The 17,060-nt window shown below is 31.5% G+C and overlaps 1 protein-coding gene across 7 annotated transcripts; it reads right to left on the bottom strand.

Annotated features, from left to right (window-relative positions):
* Positions 1 to 2,190: 2,190 nt before the first annotated feature.
* LOC121219310 (CBS domain-containing protein CBSCBSPB1) lies at positions 2,191 to 10,335 on the bottom strand. Of its 7 annotated transcripts, none has more exons than XR_005915974.1 (16): positions 9,955 to 10,335; positions 9,730 to 9,865; positions 9,260 to 9,428; positions 8,892 to 9,024; positions 8,631 to 8,801; positions 8,390 to 8,468; positions 8,179 to 8,292; positions 7,958 to 8,024; positions 7,696 to 7,801; positions 7,543 to 7,616; positions 6,755 to 6,864; positions 6,536 to 6,669; positions 5,726 to 5,811; positions 5,538 to 5,627; positions 3,131 to 3,214; positions 2,380 to 2,644 (listed from the first exon to the last, which is right to left on the bottom strand). XR_005915974.1 is itself a non-coding variant. In XM_041097236.1 (16 exons), exons 2-15 carry the CDS (start codon positions 9,855 to 9,857, stop codon positions 2,803 to 2,805), a joined length of 1,473 nt encoding a protein of 490 aa, XP_040953170.1. In that variant the 5' UTR covers positions 9,858 to 9,865; positions 9,955 to 10,335; the 3' UTR covers positions 2,503 to 2,644; positions 2,773 to 2,802. The 7 variants fall into 7 exon arrangements, 6 of the variants coding, with proteins under 6 accessions (XP_040953166.1, XP_040953168.1, XP_040953167.1 ...); XM_041097236.1 differs by lacking the exon at positions 3,131 to 3,214 and adding an exon at positions 2,773 to 2,814 and having other exon boundaries at positions 2,503 to 2,644; XM_041097237.1 differs by lacking the exon at positions 3,131 to 3,214 and adding an exon at positions 2,773 to 2,814 and having other exon boundaries at positions 2,503 to 2,644; positions 7,543 to 7,610.
* Between the last annotated feature and the right edge of the window lie 6,725 nt (positions 10,336 to 17,060).

The raw sequence follows: 17,060 nt of genomic DNA, 5'->3' as shown, positions 1-17,060 counted from the left end.
TCTCCTGATAACGAAAAGCCTTTTCTCTAACCCGTATAATAACACATTTAGTCCTGAATACTTACATATTTTATCAATTTGATCCTGATTCTAAATAATTCAATAATCTTAACTCTTCACACTTACAAATTCTATCAATTTGATCCTTATACTTCTTAATCAAAGCTTTCAAAATTAAAAAAAAATGCATTTCACATCTATAAATTTGTAAAACCCAAAAAGAAAAAAATTTGTCTCAACTAATAAGCCATTTTCCGAGCCAATTTTTAATACCAATAAGTTTATCTTGAAACTTTATTTCCTTTGCTTTTTTTTCATTAATTTCTTCTAAATATAATATTTTATAACCCTTCGTTTGATAAAATTTTGGCTAAAGAAAATAGAAAAGCCTTTAAAAAAAATACTTTAGATTTATCTTCTTGTTAACAGTATGATATTTCCTTCAAGGTACATAAAAATAGTTATCGAAGTTGGTTCTTGAAATTGGAAATTAAATCTAGAGTTAAAAAAATATAACTTTGAAAAATTCAATTGTTCAATCAATTTTTATATAATAAAAAATTATGAACATTTAATTTTTCATGAGAAAAAAACGTGAAAGAAATAACTGAATTTCCTTTTATTACATTGATAATAACTTTTCTAATTTTATAAATTGATTAAGAGATTATTATGTGTACTAATTATTTTTAATTATTTGTTTTCAATTTTAAATCAACAATAAGCAATATGTATTACTAATAATCTGATTTAGTGCCAAATCATTTACCAAATTAATTAAAAACTAGAATTATACTAGTCAGAGTGAAAAATTATTTTTAAAAATATTAAATTATTGATATAATTTTATTATATAATATACTTTTAAATTTATATTTTCTATTATTTTTAATGGTGCTTAGTTAATTTCTAACACTAACTTCTAAAAGAAAAGGGTTATGTACCGAATTAAAACAATTAATAAGAGTGGAATGCCTCTGTTTTAAATATTGAAATCTTTGATTAGGAAGTTTGAAGATCAAATTGATAGAATTTGTAAATGTGAAGGGCTAAATTTATTGAATTATTTAGAATTAGAACCAATTTGATAGAACAAGTAAGAATTGAGGACTAAATATGTTATTATGCGAGTTAGACAAAGACTTTCTGTTATCAATGTAATGGCGGGTGACCAAAATAGGAACGAATTCAAACGTTAGTGCCTAAATTAAAAATTTTAAAATTGGTGACTAAAACAGGAATGTGACCATAATTGGGCTACTATTTGTACAATTTACCCAAAAAATTACAAGAAAGAACAAAAAAATCACAGAACTTATACATTTCATCATCTAGGTGCTTTGGAGCTTAGGGACCAAGGAAATTGTTCTTTTCGTTTTATTTTAATTAAAATGTAGCACATAGACCCAAGAACAGGGTGAGAGTGTGACCCACAAACCGACAGTTTTTGGAACTTTAAGCCATTTTTGAAGCCTCTACACTTCCAAGTTTCAACTCTTTCAACCCCATATCCCAAACTTCTTTCCTTTTCCTTTTCCTTTTTTGAATTATTATTTGTGTCACAAAGTCTTCCATTCATACCTTAATTTCATCTCAATTTTAACATTTTTATTAAATTTCTAGCACATCAATTTTACACTAATTAAATTCTCTTGTTAATCGAGTTGAGTTTAATATATGAATCAAATTTTAAATATATATATACACACAACTTAAATTCAATTTACTGATAAAATTACTGTTATACCCTTATCAATTTACAAATATTCTAAACAATCCTATATACAAAACAGCCGTAGGTGATTCTCTAATAAGCCTTACGTAACCCATAAACAGCCCGTTATGCACTCTCATTGGACTACCAAAGCAAAACCAACTCGTAAATATTGCTTGGTTCACAAATTTGTGTTTGTTGTTGGCATTGTGAAGGTGAAAATGAACCCACACTTCGAAATTGTTTCTTTCCTAAAGTCTGATTTTCGGTTCAATTAATTTATCTGATTTAATTGAATAAATTATTAAAAAAATATAAAAATATATTTTAAAAGTAACAGAAAAATCAATTCAATCGGTTTACAAGCCAACCAATCTAATCTCTTATTTTAGATCATTACCCTTATCAATTTTTAATCCAACCGGTATTTGATCTGTGTCAACCTTTATAATAGAGGGAATCCAAACATTGAAATCTGAAACAAACGACTGCTATCATATAATAAATTATATTTTATACATTGTAATTTCACCCTTCATTAAAGGGGGAGACAGCCACACAGCTCAACCTTGTAAACTAAGCAACAAGCATTCCCCCCCGCTAAAAATAAATTGATATCTTAATTTGTATAGACCCCCAAAAATTAAGGAAAATAAAATCAAACATAAAAGGAATTTGGGCATTCAATCCTAAAGAAATTCATTGCATTGTTCTTCATATATATATATTGGAAGTTTTTTAAGAATGCTAATTACCGGCTTTCCTCAAGTATGCTAATAAGCTCAGCCCAGCAACAACGGCTGCCCCTGCGGCAACGGTGTTGCATGCCGTATTCCATGCATCGGAGTTCGCATAATCCATGCATCCTGAACCCGAGCCCCTTCGACGATGATCTTTCGTTCCCGAATAATCTAAATGTAATCTTAAACCCTGCACAAAGCATTGATAAGATGTCTTCTAAACTTAATCGAACTATAAAAAAACCAATGAAGTTTTTTATTACTATCATATCAGGTTTAAGTTTCAAAACAATATGTGATATATAATGGTTAAAGTACCTGGAAAGTCCCTGTTTTATAGGGACTGGATCAATTTAGTCCCTGTATTATTAAAAAGAATCAAACAAATCCAAATTCTAACAGAGTTAACATTACTGCATAGAAATGTCTTGACAATTATTTTTCTCAATTGCAGTTCAATTCTAAACAAAAAATTTCATTTGCAAAATCATAAAAACTTTTAAAATGTTAACTCCGTTAAACAATAAATGATATTTTTTAAACAATAAATGTAAACTCTATTCCAATTTAGCTTTATTTGATTCATTTTAATAGTATAAGGACTAAATTGATCTATTTAGTAATAGACTAATTTGATCAAGTCCCTACAATAAAGGGACCTCTTAGGTACATTCACCTATATATAATAATAGCAGCAAAAGAACAGTTTCCTGTGCTTCTAGACATGCTAAGCTGCAGATTTTCATGTATTGGATCGAATCTGTAAAAGATAGGTTCAGTAAACGGAAATTCACTGAAAATCAGTCTTTGTGAGATAGTCAATATTGTACCAAATAGTACTGAATTTCAAACATTGTAATGTAAGGGTTCTTGTCACGACCCATCAACCGTTAAAGTACTCTCATTCTTTGGATCGTGAATATATAAGCCGGCGTTGTTCCCTCTGGGCACCCCATAGATCCTTCAAGGCTTTGTTACCATTGTTACAAAGTGAAATCCTATATGGGCAGGGCTTGAGTTTGAGAACTTAGAGAGGCACACCTTCGGGTGACAAAACTTTTTAGGACAAGTGGGTGCCCAAATGAGACAATATCGGCTTATGGGCAGAATACACGGTTACATGACCCAAGAAGATCAGAGTACCTAATCAGTTGGCGGGTCCTGACAAGTTCTACTATTGGCTTTGCCCTATAAACGAAAGATCAAGTAACCCATGAATCCAACAATTTGGTTTATAATAATTCATGAAGTAAATTATCATATTTTTTCCCAATCCAAATAAGAAGAAGAAAAAGAAAAAACAGAAAAAACTAAAATGTGAAAATATCCAAATACACTAATGCCTGATGCCACCAATATCGGTTGCAGCTTGACCTGTATTCAACATGGATTTCTATCGGAAAACTACTATTGTTTTGAAACTTATCAAGTTTTTTTACACTAGAGGGTTATATGTTTGAACTTTGAGGCTTACATGATATGAACCAACTTGTGACCAGGCAATAAGCAAATATCTTCAAAATTTCACGTGCCAACTAGATCAATCACGCAATCACAAATTAGGAAAATCCAAGAAGTGGTCATGCTTCAAAGGAAAGATTATATCGCTCCAATTGAAGAATCTCGTGTTAGATACTTTCAGAACTTGTACCACTGAATCAATGTTTCGCTCCAGCGTGATCTTTTCTGATTTTTACATTACATAGGCATGCTCCACCAAACTAGTATTTTCGCCCCAGCAAAGTCCTTCTTGATTTTTGTGTTATTCAAGCATGCTCCGACAGGGTTCTAAGTCAATGGAGGAGTACCATAAGGAGATGGAGGTAGCCTTCATACGGGCTAATGTAGAGAAGGACCATGAGGCAACCATGACTTGATTCTCATGTGGGTTAAACCAAGAGATAGGTAACATTGTGGAGTTGCAGCATTATGTCGAACTCGAAGATATGATGATATGACAATGAAGGTGGAGAGGCAACTCAAAAGGGACCAAACCACTAAACTTGAAGCCACAGGTTCTGGTTCAAGATGGCACCAAGTTGGGGTAAATCTGATGATGACAAGCCTACTTCAAGGCCCAAAGGAAATACAGATCAAGGCAGAGGCAATATCAACAATAACAATCAAGGTACCGATTCTTTCAAAACTAATTGACTTCAATATTTTACATGTTTTCGGTGCTTGGGAACAAGACATATAGCATCCCAATGTCTGAATAAAAAGGGAATGATCTTGAGGAATGATGAGAAAATTGAAACCAATGAGGATAGTGGAAGTGACTCTGCACCCTTGTCCAGAGAAGGAAAGGACGTTGAGTGTGCTGTTGTTGGAGACAATTTGATGGTTGAGCGAGCTTTGAGTCTCTAAGCGAAGAAAAAAGACAAAGGGGAGCAGCACAATAATCTCCTTCATACTCGGTGTCATTTCAAAGATATGATATTATATGATAATTGATGGTGGTAGTTGTATCAATATTGCCAGTACTACCTTGGTTGAGAAACTAGGATTGAATTATCTTCGTTGAGTATGCTAATTTTGTTCTTTGCGTTATTCAAGCACACTCTAGCGGATCAGTCTTTGCTCTAGCAGCACCAACATTGTAATTGATCAGTGGAGCAAAATAAGATCTCCACTCCCACAATCGACATTTCAGTTATCTTGTTTTTTTCAATTAAACATTTAATTGGACTTACGTTATTATTAAGTTACGCTTAAAGGCTTTTGAGAAGAAACCCTAGTTTTATTTTAAATAAGAATGAATCAAATTTGAATACTAAATTAAAAATAGAAGTTTCTCATCTTCATCTTAGGTGAACTCCTGCAATTCCAATGGGGAAACCTTGTGAATTTCAATCTCTTGGCTATAAGGAAAGGATCAATAATCCGAAATCTTTCAAACCTATTTTTGGACGATCCAAGGATTGATTTCCAATTATTGTTATCGGGTTTCATGACAAATGTTCGAGGTTCATATCATTTTCCCCTATAATTAAGAGTCATATAACGCTAGCCATTTCTAAAGTAAATTCCACTGTTAAATGTTCTATCAGGTATACATATAGATAATCAGAGTTCAATCATACCTTCAAACCAACTGATTTTGCATGCTCCACGGCCACTTGAAGATCATTGTCCGATGCCAATACAACTTTGTCATGGTCTTCATCTTCATACTGCATAATAAACCCACCAATTAGTATAAATTTCAGGGAGAACATATTTGAAACCCATGTAATCATAAAAAAAACTAATAATAATTCTAAAGTTATACCAGGATTTGAGGCACACTATCTCTATCTCTGTCATCCCCTAACCTCTGAAGGACTGCAGTTATTAGATCCGTCAAACTACGTGTATCTGTATCCAACAATAATGAGCAAAAAGCCTATTAAATGCAATTTTGTAGACAAAATAATAGGTATAAATGCATGGTATACTACACTCAACTTGAGGATTTAATATACTACACTCAACTTGAGGATTTAGGTTCCTGAATTTTAATTTGACATAATTCAGCCCTCCCACTATTATTAATATTATGCTTTAATCCAAATCACTAACCCCATTAAAAATTTCATTAGTTGACTGATGCATAAGTAAAAAAAAAAACCAAAAATTCCTTATCCATTTAAAATGTGAAATTATGGTTATCAAAATATTTACTTTTTACTAATTTGTCATTTAAAAAATTCTAACTCAATCTCATGATTTGGATTTTTAAAGAAAACTTCATAACCGAATAATGGAATCTTTTAAGAGTGTTAGTGGTTTGGAAAAAAGACAAAACATTAATAATAGTAGGATAATCAAATTATGCCAAATTAAAGTATAAAGAACTAAATTTACAAGTTAATATTTGTACAGAGACAAAAACCATAACTTGAAAAAAAGAAAAACGAACGATCAATTATTTTCATGAAGTTAGTGTCATTAACAAATTAACTTGCCAAGAAATGTTTTGTTTAGGTTGCATATTTTGACGGGTGAAAAGACAAGCAACACTTGCATAAGAACCTCATGCAAAAGAAAAGACCATATATTCATGGAGGTGCCTAGCTTATGAGTAGAAATAGTAACATACCAGATGTAAATCTATGCATTCGGCCCATTCTATCTTGTATTTTGAAACCAAATGTAAATGGAAAATTGGATGAAGGATAGGGAAGTGATCTCTCTGTCTCTGCTGCTTCAGAAGCTAACTTCAATGAACTATAACTGAAACATTGCTGTCAATAAGTTAGTAAAACAGTAATGGAACAAAGCACAACTATATAAACAGAGCAACATCAACATAAAAAACCTTCTTGTCTCATCCTCATCTTCAATGGGAGCTAAGGCCATTGCAGAATCCCAAAATTTCTGCACCATTGTTGAGGCAGCCTCATTATTGACTCCAAAATTTTTCCCAACCTAGTGATTGTAGAAATTTATAAGATCATAAGAAAAACATATTGATTCCCTAACGAAATAGGAAAAGAAAATAATAATCTTAGAATTCACAAAAACAAGTTTGTTACGTGCTTGGGAGTAACAAGTTTTCTCCAAACTGTGTTGCACGTGTATTACTTACAACATAATGTTATATACTTATATCTAAGAAAATAATGAATTTGAAAATCATAATCTACAATTACTTAACATTTAAAGCGCAAGGAAGCTTTATTTATGCAAGTAAAAAAGATGGATTTCTATTACATTTCGTTATTGTTTTGCTATTCTTCATTCTTGTTTATCAGGAACATTTCCTTTTAATAAAAGAATTTAAGGTAAATACGCAAATAGATACACAAAAATTAGTCAATATTTGATTTAAAAAGAAAACTATCAAGCAACAAAAATATACTGTATTAATCAAGGAGTTCAATATTTTTATTTAATAGCAACATAAATAAAAATTAGTCAAGATTTTAATTTATAAGAAATCATAAATTAATCAAAAAGATTAATTTAAAATTTTCCAAAGATATGCCTTTCACTATTTGCAGTTTTGGAATTCATCCTTTTAGATATAGTATAAAGAGATAGATTGTTTGTACACTACAAGATTTATTTACTTTAAGAACACCTTAACCTTAGACTGATACTCACTTGACTTACTGTAGCAACAGCGGCATGAGTAACTTCGATCACATCAACAATAGAAACTAGTTCTCCATCTGCATCTAACCACAGAAACTTATTGAGGACCGGTATGATGCACATAGAAAACTATATTCTTTGCAAGGTAGCAACTCATATCACCTCTATCTAGCACAGGTAGGTGTAAAAAGTTGCCATCATGCATGGTATGCAAAGCAGAAACAATTGGTGTGTCGAGTGTTGCACATTCTGGGTTAGGAGTCATAACCTATACATCAAATCAACAGCAAAATGACTAGAACTCAAGAATGTGCTTATCATAGAGGTCAAATATGATAAACTGCTACTGGTATATAAGGTTAAGCCTTAAGAACAAAACTTTGCTGACATAAAAAGGGGGGGGGAGAATCCAAGAGGCAAAAACCTGTTCCACTGAAGTGGTCTCTGGAGGCAGATTTTGTGCTATTACCCGCATTAATATATCCTTTGATCTGTCAGAAATTCAGAATAATAAGTCAGAGTATACATCAATGGAGATTGTAACAAGTAAAATAATAAAAGCTGAAGTGACAATGCTCCTTCCTTCACTCCCTCAACTACACATGGAAAATTGTTGAATTGCAATTTGATTCAAAAGAGACTCACGTTAGAATCCCCCGGGGTTTATTTTCAACAAGCACAACTGCAGAGTTTATACGACATTCTTGCATCTTTTTTGTAGTCGTTAAAACTGTGTCATCTGGTGAAACTATTACAATCCTGACAGAAAGGCATCATATTAAGCGAAGTTACTCAAAAATACCATAAAGGACCAAATAAATCTACATTAAAAAGAAAAAAGAAAAGTATTACCTACTTTGGATTGTCTGCAATTATTGTTGACAGTGAGGGCCTGAACATTTGCTCTCGAAGTGTCTCAATGAATGTATTCTGACCTGCATATCACCTCAAAAGGCAGCATAGACTTAGAAATGTTAAAAATGGTCAGCTGATAGCTAAACTATAAAAACAAAAACGATTAATACAAGGACCAACAATAAGCAGAAAAGGCACAAAAAGACAACTATTGAAGATAAAAGATAAAACTATCTACCAACCAGAGAAAGATGTTCCCCAGTTCTTTTCTACACCTTCAACAGCAGCAGCAATAGCTTTTCCCTTTTCAGCTGCCCTTTCCATTCGAGCAATAGCATCATACAGACACTTAGCTATATCAAGCAAAGCAATGACCTCCCCATTCTGTACAACAGGCAAGTGTCTAAATTTTCCTGTTTAGAATGATATCAAAACAATATTAGAGGGTAAGAAAAAGTAAATTATATCACATCAAAGGGTGGTTGTCAACCACAAAACCCAACCTTGCACCATCTTCTGGAGTGCCTCCACAGCAAGAGTATCAGAAAGAACAAATACCGGGTTCTTTGTCATTACTTTAGAAACTGGTGTTTCCTCCATATTAAGCTCCCGAGCAATCACTCTTGTTACTATGTCCTGCAGGAATGAAGAATCAATAAATAAGAGACATGATAACTATCATAGTTCATAAAGAATAAATTTGTAAGCATAAAGAACGTTCTTCACGCCAACACGAAATCCAAAATGCCTGAGAGAGCAAGGTGGAAGATATCATATCAGAGTAAAGAAACTAGTTCATGTAGTTATCTCCACTTGTTTTGAGATTGAAATAAAGGGAATTTGTTATAGTCTGGAAGGATTTAAGCCATACCTTGTCCGTGAGAATCCCGCAAAGCAATGCATTAGAATCAGTAAGCAATAAAGCATCAACCTTACGAGCAGCCATCCTCCGGCAGGCCTCATAAATGGTGGTACTTTCTGGTACCGTTAAGGCCTTTGAGAGCCTCAACTTCTTCACAGTACGCTCTCCAGCAAGTCCCCTTTCCACAAGCAAGTTGAAACAAAAAAATTCATTGCTATTTTTTACTTTTTCAAGATGAAATATTACAATGATTAGCATATTTAAACATTTTTCATCACTAATTTCACAGAATGTATACATTTCAGAACATGAATTTTCACAAAATATTACCGTCTGAAACTATCAATCCATTAAAATTAAAATTCAATCATTCATTATAACTTTAACGCTTCTTCATCCAAAATTATTAGAAATTCAAATCAAAACAGTATTTTCTTAAAAATTGTGAAAAAAAAAACGAAATGAAATGAAAAACTTACGTAGGACGAGGAGATGGTAAGAGTTTCCGTACAGAATCGGAACGTCCATTCTCCAATGCTTTTCTCCTCGCTGATGAAAAGCTTGACCTTGAAATATTCCGCCTCGGCGAACCGCTGTAACTTGTCATCTTCAAACCTTTTACACGCATTGAATTTCCAACTTTTCTCATGTGAAAAAACGGGAATTAAAAAAAACATACTAATTAAATTACATTAAAAACTAACCAGAATGAGAAGCTTATTTGATTTTCAATTCCAATCGAACCTTTAAAATTTCAGGTTGATTTATTGATTAAACGAAAATGAGATGAGGTGAAGCGGCAAAATCAAAAGATTCAGGAAGAAAAAATAGAAAAAAAAAATGAGGACTCTCGGGTTCAAAAAAAGCGCGGGGAAGTGTTTAGAATTAAAAAGAAAGGAAAATCGTCGTCGGTCGGGAAAATTGGATTTCTCCCGGAAACTGCACCGGGCGGAAAAAAGAAAGAAAAACGAATTGGACGATGATTATAAGAATGAGAAAGGTAGGAAGGGAAACCAATGAGACTTTGCCACGTGGGAATTATTTTTAACTGAAATTCCTCCCATTTTACGGGAATATTGTGAGGTTTTCCAATTTTCGCAAAAGGAGGGAATTGAATTTTCAATTTTATAATCGGAATAATAACAATAATAGAATATAGTTAATTTTACGTTGCAAGATATCTATATACCTCCCTCTTGATTCTGAAGATAATATGGTGGGGTACATGCCAACCCCTTGGCTCTACTACTATCTAAAGTTAGAGCTAAGGTTTTTAGAATTGAATTGGTGATTTAACCAATTAGATAATTGGTTATCGATCTAATTAGTTTTGTTCGATTCAATTAAATAAATTATTAAAAAATAGAGAAATCAGTTCAAATGTTAGTTTGTATTGGTTTATGGATCAATCGATTCAACCCCTTATCCTAAACTGATACCCTAATTGATTATCGATCAAACCAATTTGACTGACCAGTCCGTTTTGAAAACAGTGGCTAGGATTGATTTAAATAAATTGAATTAACTTCCACAATCGGTGCCTTAATAAATTTAGCCGAATCCAAAGAGTATATAAGTTGAACGACTTAAGGACCTGGGAGTTCAAACAAAGCCACGAATGAACTTACATTATCAGTCACGAGAGCCGATATCAAACAATGGATCTTGTTGATAAATAAGAGCAATAAAAATGCTACCACTTTGTGTCTTTGCGATGATGTCCTTGCATTTGACTGAATAGAATATTGAAGAAGAAAAAGAAACAAAATGATCCAAAATTTGAAAAATAGTCAATTCAATTCCTTGAAAACAAAACATATCCACTTCATTCATTCAACCTAATTTTAAGTCTAACAACTTAAAAAAAAAAGTTTGGATTTGCTTCAACAATGGAACAAAAAACGAATTAATTGTTGTTGACACCATTTTTTTGATAAAACGGGGTCGACTTGGATTTTGAAAATGAAAACGAAAATGGGAGTCGCCACTAATCCTTTTTGATAAGGTGTGATCGGGTCACCTTGAAAAGTGGTTGTTTTTAGTAAACAATTTGATTTTATTAAAACAACAATTTTGGTCCACGAAATTTAGAAAAAACAGGTTCGGGAGTCGGTTACGCACGAGGAAGGATTAGCACCCTCGATACGCCCAGAATTGATACCTAGTTGATTAGTTAAAGTCTTAATGTCGAAAATCGAAAATTTTGAATAGATTTGAAATACGGTCCTTTATTTTAAAAAACTTATATAAAACAAGTTATTTGTTAAGACCCTCTCATTTTGGAAAGAGAAAATATCATACCTAATGAGTTAGGACATGATATTTCACTCCCTTGAAAATGAGCTTGTCCAAAAAAACTCGTGTAATAAAATTTAAAAGGATATTCAATTGTTTAAGTCAAATGAAGAAATCGCAACCCAATATGTTAGGGCACAATTTCTCAAAATTCTAAACATTGAATATTACCTTTATTATTTATTTATTTTTTAGAAAAATCCTCATATCGAGAAAACAACGTGTCATATCCAATACGTTAAGACACAACGTATTGAATTCCCGATAATGAGCTTTTATTTACATTATTTTTTATTTTAAAGAGCACTCTCGATTATTTAGATTCAACGAAGAAAATTGGAACCCAATACGTTAGGGCTCAATTCTCTCGAAAATCTCAAATACCGAGTATTGCTTTTAATTTTGAAATTTTCCTTTTTGACGAATCCGAGTAAAAAATAGATGTAATGTAATTACAATGATGATAATGTAAATAAAATAATACAAGCTAGGGCTATAAAATAAAATAAATAAAAAGACAAACTAATATAAGTACACCATAGCAAACATACAAACAATAAAATTAAAGCATTCATTCCAAATAATGTGAATACAAATAAAGAAATAGACGAAGAAAATGAATAAGATTATGTAAATGTAAAAAAGATACATACATATATATACATTTAAAATTATTATATATAAAAATGTAAATAAGCAAATGCATACATATATGCGTATATATATTATAAAAGGTGTACAAAAGTATGTTTTTATATACATGTATTTATAAAAATAAGCATGCGTATATCGATATATATAAATGTGCAAATATATGTATATAAAAATTATAGAATATAAAAAAATATATGTATGTATATATTCATGAAAAAAAAATATGCATATAGATATATATATATATATGTATGTAAAATATAAAAAATATATATATGAGCATGTATGTATATATATAAGGTTTTTAAAAATAATATGTGTACACATGTATTATGAAAATGTATATATAACTAGATTTGAAATAAAAATGGTATGAATGAATAAATAATTATAATAATAATGAGGTAAGTAATAACAATAAATAAAATAATAGTAATAATATTTAAAACTAATAATAATAGTAGTAAAAATAATGATATTGTTAAAATTAATTAATTAATAGCAAAAATAATAAAAAAGGATTAATTTGAACTTAAAACAGAACTTCGGGGGTAAATCTGCAAACAAATAAAGGGGAAGGACTCCTGATACGAGTCACAAAGGCCTTAGATGCATACACAAAAGAACGAGAAAATCAAGAATCAGTTTCTTGTTTTCAAGAAAATCAAGAAACCGAATCTTGGCCCAATCTTGCTGTTTGGAACGATTTCAAGAATTAAGAAAATCAAGATTTCAAATCTTGGAAATCTTGATCTAAGAAACCGAATCTTGCAGCCAAAGCGCATTGGATCTCCGTTACGAGCATCAACGGATCAATTTCAGTCGGAGATGGACTACAAGCCCAAGTTCTTGAAGGCAAAGCCCAATAAGAGGATTCCAAGCTCAACAAAGAAGTTCACCCATACTTAGTTGAAAATCAGGCCAAAATGTCAAAGGGCCCAATTTGTAAACATTTTAATTGTTTAATTTAATTTTTAGGCTTTAAGAATATTACATGTTAAATTCGACCCAAAACAGCCCATTTGAGTGCATGGCCGAATTTTCCCTTTATTTTTATTAATTAGGTTTAATTTTTTAAGTTTACTAATGAGATTAGGATTAGTTTGAGGCCTATCTAAGTGATGGTCGGCCACCCCTTGTACACACTTCTCAATTATATTGAAAATTTCAGATTTGTTTAAGAGCAGAATTCTCTTTGAGTTTTTCTCCAAGAATTCTCTCTCCAAGAATTCTCTCTTGAGTATTCTTTAGAAGTTGTTTTAACAATCTTTTGATTGTGGGAGCCATCTTCAACCTTCTTCTTGCCATTGATATTCTTTGGAGGGGAGATTAGAGCCATTTGAAGGGAGTTGTGGAATCTTTCGAGATTTCAAGGCTTCTTAGGACTTATCTTTTAATTTCTTGCTGTCAATTTTTTTCTTTTAAATTCTGCTTGTGTCGATTTTATTTAATCACTTTGTTTGCTGTTCTTGTTGCGTTTCAGGCGTTCCAAAGCATTCCAAATCTGATTAGCCCTTTTCTTTACTAAAGATCAGATTGCCTCTTTTGTTATTGGCAGCAAAATTCGTTCAAAATCCCTAAATTCCTTGTTCTTGCCGATTTTTTCTTTTCAGATTTGGGTTGTTTTGATTGCTGGAATTTTGGGGAAATTTAACTTGCTGTTTGTGTCTTTCTTTTCAGATTCGGCAGATTGGAGTATTCTTTAGGGTTCAATTACATGTTCTTGATTCCCTAAGAACCTTTATTAACACTTATTCCTATTATCAATTTGATTCTTTGCTGGTTTGGGGATTTTTATTTTAGATCTGGAAATTCAAAGTTCTAATCTTTTAATTTCTGTTTCGTTTCGGATCTGTTTGTTTAGAGCTTCGTATGAGTTTTCTCTTGACTTGGCAACTCGATCTTGGTCCGCGCACAACCCTCTATCAACTCCTTTGAACGTGTGCATAACATAGAGGGACTGGAAGGGAAATTTTCCCTTCTCCTCCAAAACGGCGTCGTTCACATAAACTAAATTGAAATCGGAAATAAACTCAAGGGGAAATTTTAAAAATATAATAAAAAACTGATCGAGAAAACATTAAAAAAAATGGAGGGGCTAGAAGTGTAATTTGCCTCTTCGTAAGAAAACACATGGATCCTGTAGCAGGTCGGGTTGGTCCGGGTCGGCTAACCTTAAACGATGCCGTTTTGGGTGTTCTGGGGCTAGGCCAAAACGGCGTCGTTTTGCACCCCTATAAATTTCAAAATTTTCAAAAAAAATAAAATTTTCCCTTCTTTCATAAAAAAATTCAAACACTCTCTCAACTCCCCCTTTCTCCCCAGAAACCGGCCAAGCTCCGGCCAAGGAACCGATCATTGGCCGCTGCGCCGGCCGCTGTATACGGTGGCCGAAAAGTTCAAAGGTTAGATTTTTTTTTGTATATATATTTGTATACTCTTTTCTTAAAATAAAACAAATGTTATTTTATATAAATATTTCGAAAGACGAAATTAAAGGAAAACTCAAAAAAATAAAGTAAAAATAAAAGTAAAAAATGGAAAAAGAAAGGGAACTCAAGAGCAAAACGAAAAATCACCTCTGAAGAAAGTTTTATTTCTTTTTATTTTTGTTGAATCCGTTTTTCTAAAAAAGGGCCGGCCATTTTTACAAACTTTCTATGGCTTTTATAGCCTTTTTTTTTTACATATTTTATTCTTTCTTTTTGCTTGTTGGTGTTTCTCTTCTGTCTTTGCAGGGAGTTAGTGGCCGGTGGCAGAGAGCAGGTGAGCGGCGATGAGACAGTGGCGGCTGACAGAGAGCCCTAGGTATGGCGCACCTAGGGTTTGGAATTTTTTTTGATTTGAGTTTCTGGGCTAGGGACTTTGGGCCTGTTATTTGGGTTGGTCAATTTGGGTTTTTACTGGGCTCAGGGTAAATTGGGTTGTACAATTGTCATTGAAAGATATCAAGTTTTCAACCATTTGAAGTATAAGGAAAACAATGTATATGAGATTATTTAGTTTAGTAATAAGCATGGATTTTTTAAAATTGTTTTTATTTCTAATTTACACATAGTGCATTCAATTATATTTTCATGTAAAAATAAGACAACATTAGGTAACGTGTAAATATTGAGAGCTAATTTTTTATAAATTAAGACTAAATTGACACAATATATAATGTTGAGTGTTAAAGTTGTTATTATGCCGATTTTAAAAGTTGACGCATTGTTTTAGCCATTTAATGGTTGGGACCAAAAAAGAAAAAATCAAATAGTTGCGTGACCGAAAAAGAAAATTACTAATATTTAGATGACTACCAATATAGTTTACCCATATTAAAAATTAATTATTTTTAAATAAAATAATAATTCAGTCTAGATATTTAAAATCAAAATTGTTAACCACGAGTTGTGGCATAGTGGTAATTCACCTTGTTCTTTAACCATATGGTCAGGGTTCTATCCTACTCATAGAAATGAAGCATATTTCATGGCCAATTGTTTTGTTCTTTAGAGATCTCTTAAGGGTGTAATCGAGTTGAGTTGAGTCCAAATACTATCCAGCTCAAGCTCAACTCAAATTCAAAACTCAGTACTTGACTTGAGCTCGATTGAATATCTATTTTCAAGCTTTGACAAATTAAGCTCGTTTCTTTATTTTTACACTTAAACTCAAACTCGAACTCAATTTGATAATTAAGTTAAGGGTTAATTGTAACAACCCGATAGTCACGGGTGTCGGAAAGTGTATTTTTGAGACTCCGTTATCGTAAATCAGATTCGTAAATATTTAATAAAAATATTTACGAAGCTAGTTGTGTAGTTAACTAGGTTTTGGTTAGGTGAATTTGCTTGAATTAAGAGTAATTAGGTAAAAGGACTAAATTGCATAAAGGGTGAAAGTTGAATTATAGATTAAAGAAAAATTAAAGGGACTAAATAAGCAATTATGCCAATAATCATAATTGAGGCTGCAATATTTATAAAACTTAAAAGTTAAAATATATTATAATATTATATCTAAATTATTAAGTATATATATTACATTATATATTATAATAAGTAAATATAATAAATAAAAGAAACAAAAAGAAATAGAAAGAAACAGGATACAAATGAAACAGGGAGAAAAAGAAAGAAAAGAAAAAGGGAAAGAAAGGAAGAGAAATTAGGGTTTTAAAGTTCAAAGTTCAATTAGTTAGTCAATTTAATCCCTTTTACTTGTAATTTTTATGTTTTTGGAATCCCGGTATTAAATATTACCTGACCCATGTCAAAATTTTAGAAATTATTGAGTTTTTAAGCAATGTCTTTGTTGAATAATTTTAGTATTAGGGATTAAATTGATAGATTTTTAAGTTAGAAATGAAAAAGGATTGAATTGTAGAATAAATTGTAAAATTTGAGTAATATGGACTAAATTGTGAAAATTTTTAAATTTATGGATTTAAGTGAAATTAGTGAATTAAATTTAGTTTAAAGTGGAATTTGTATGAAAATATAATATTAATTGTAAAGAAATAAAGTTAGTCTTGGTTTAGGGACTAAATTGGAATTTAAGTAAATATTGAGTAAAAATTTAAAATATTAAATATGAGATTGAATTGTGTTGTATTGATGAATTTTAATTGTTTTAATTCCGTAGCTAACATCATATCGGAACCCTCGATTAAAAAGGGAAAAGATAAAGTCGACAAGGAATAGTTCGGAATTTTCGGTTTGTATTTTTATAATCTGAAACTAGTTATTAATTGTAGTAATTTTTATTTAATGTATATGGCAAGTGTTGAGGTAAGTAAATGATATTTTGATAATTGATTGAATGAATTGAATTAGTAGACATATATATTGAATTGATTGATTTTTGAATCGAAATG

The sequence above is a fragment of the Gossypium hirsutum genome, chromosome D07, assembly GCF_007990345.1.
Source record: "Gossypium hirsutum isolate 1008001.06 chromosome D07, Gossypium_hirsutum_v2.1, whole genome shotgun sequence".
In the NCBI taxonomy this organism is placed as follows: domain Eukaryota; kingdom Viridiplantae; phylum Streptophyta; class Magnoliopsida; order Malvales; family Malvaceae; genus Gossypium; species Gossypium hirsutum.
Note: the sequence above shows the minus strand (reverse complement) of the source record. Positions and strands in the feature narration are given on the sequence as shown.

Coding starts and splice junctions, on each gene's coding strand:
- LOC121219310 (XM_041097232.1), bottom strand. CDS start 9,857: ATGACAAGTTACAGCGGTTCGCCGAGGCGGAATATTTCAAGGTCAAGC. Junction 9,429..9,729: donor TTACCATCTCCTCGTCCTAC/GTAAGTTTTTCA, acceptor GCTTGTGGAAAG/GGGACTTGCTGGAGAGCGTA. Junction 8,293..8,389: donor ATAATTGCAGACAATCCAAA/GTAGGTAATACT, acceptor CCTTTCTGTCAG/GATTGTAATAGTTTCACCAG.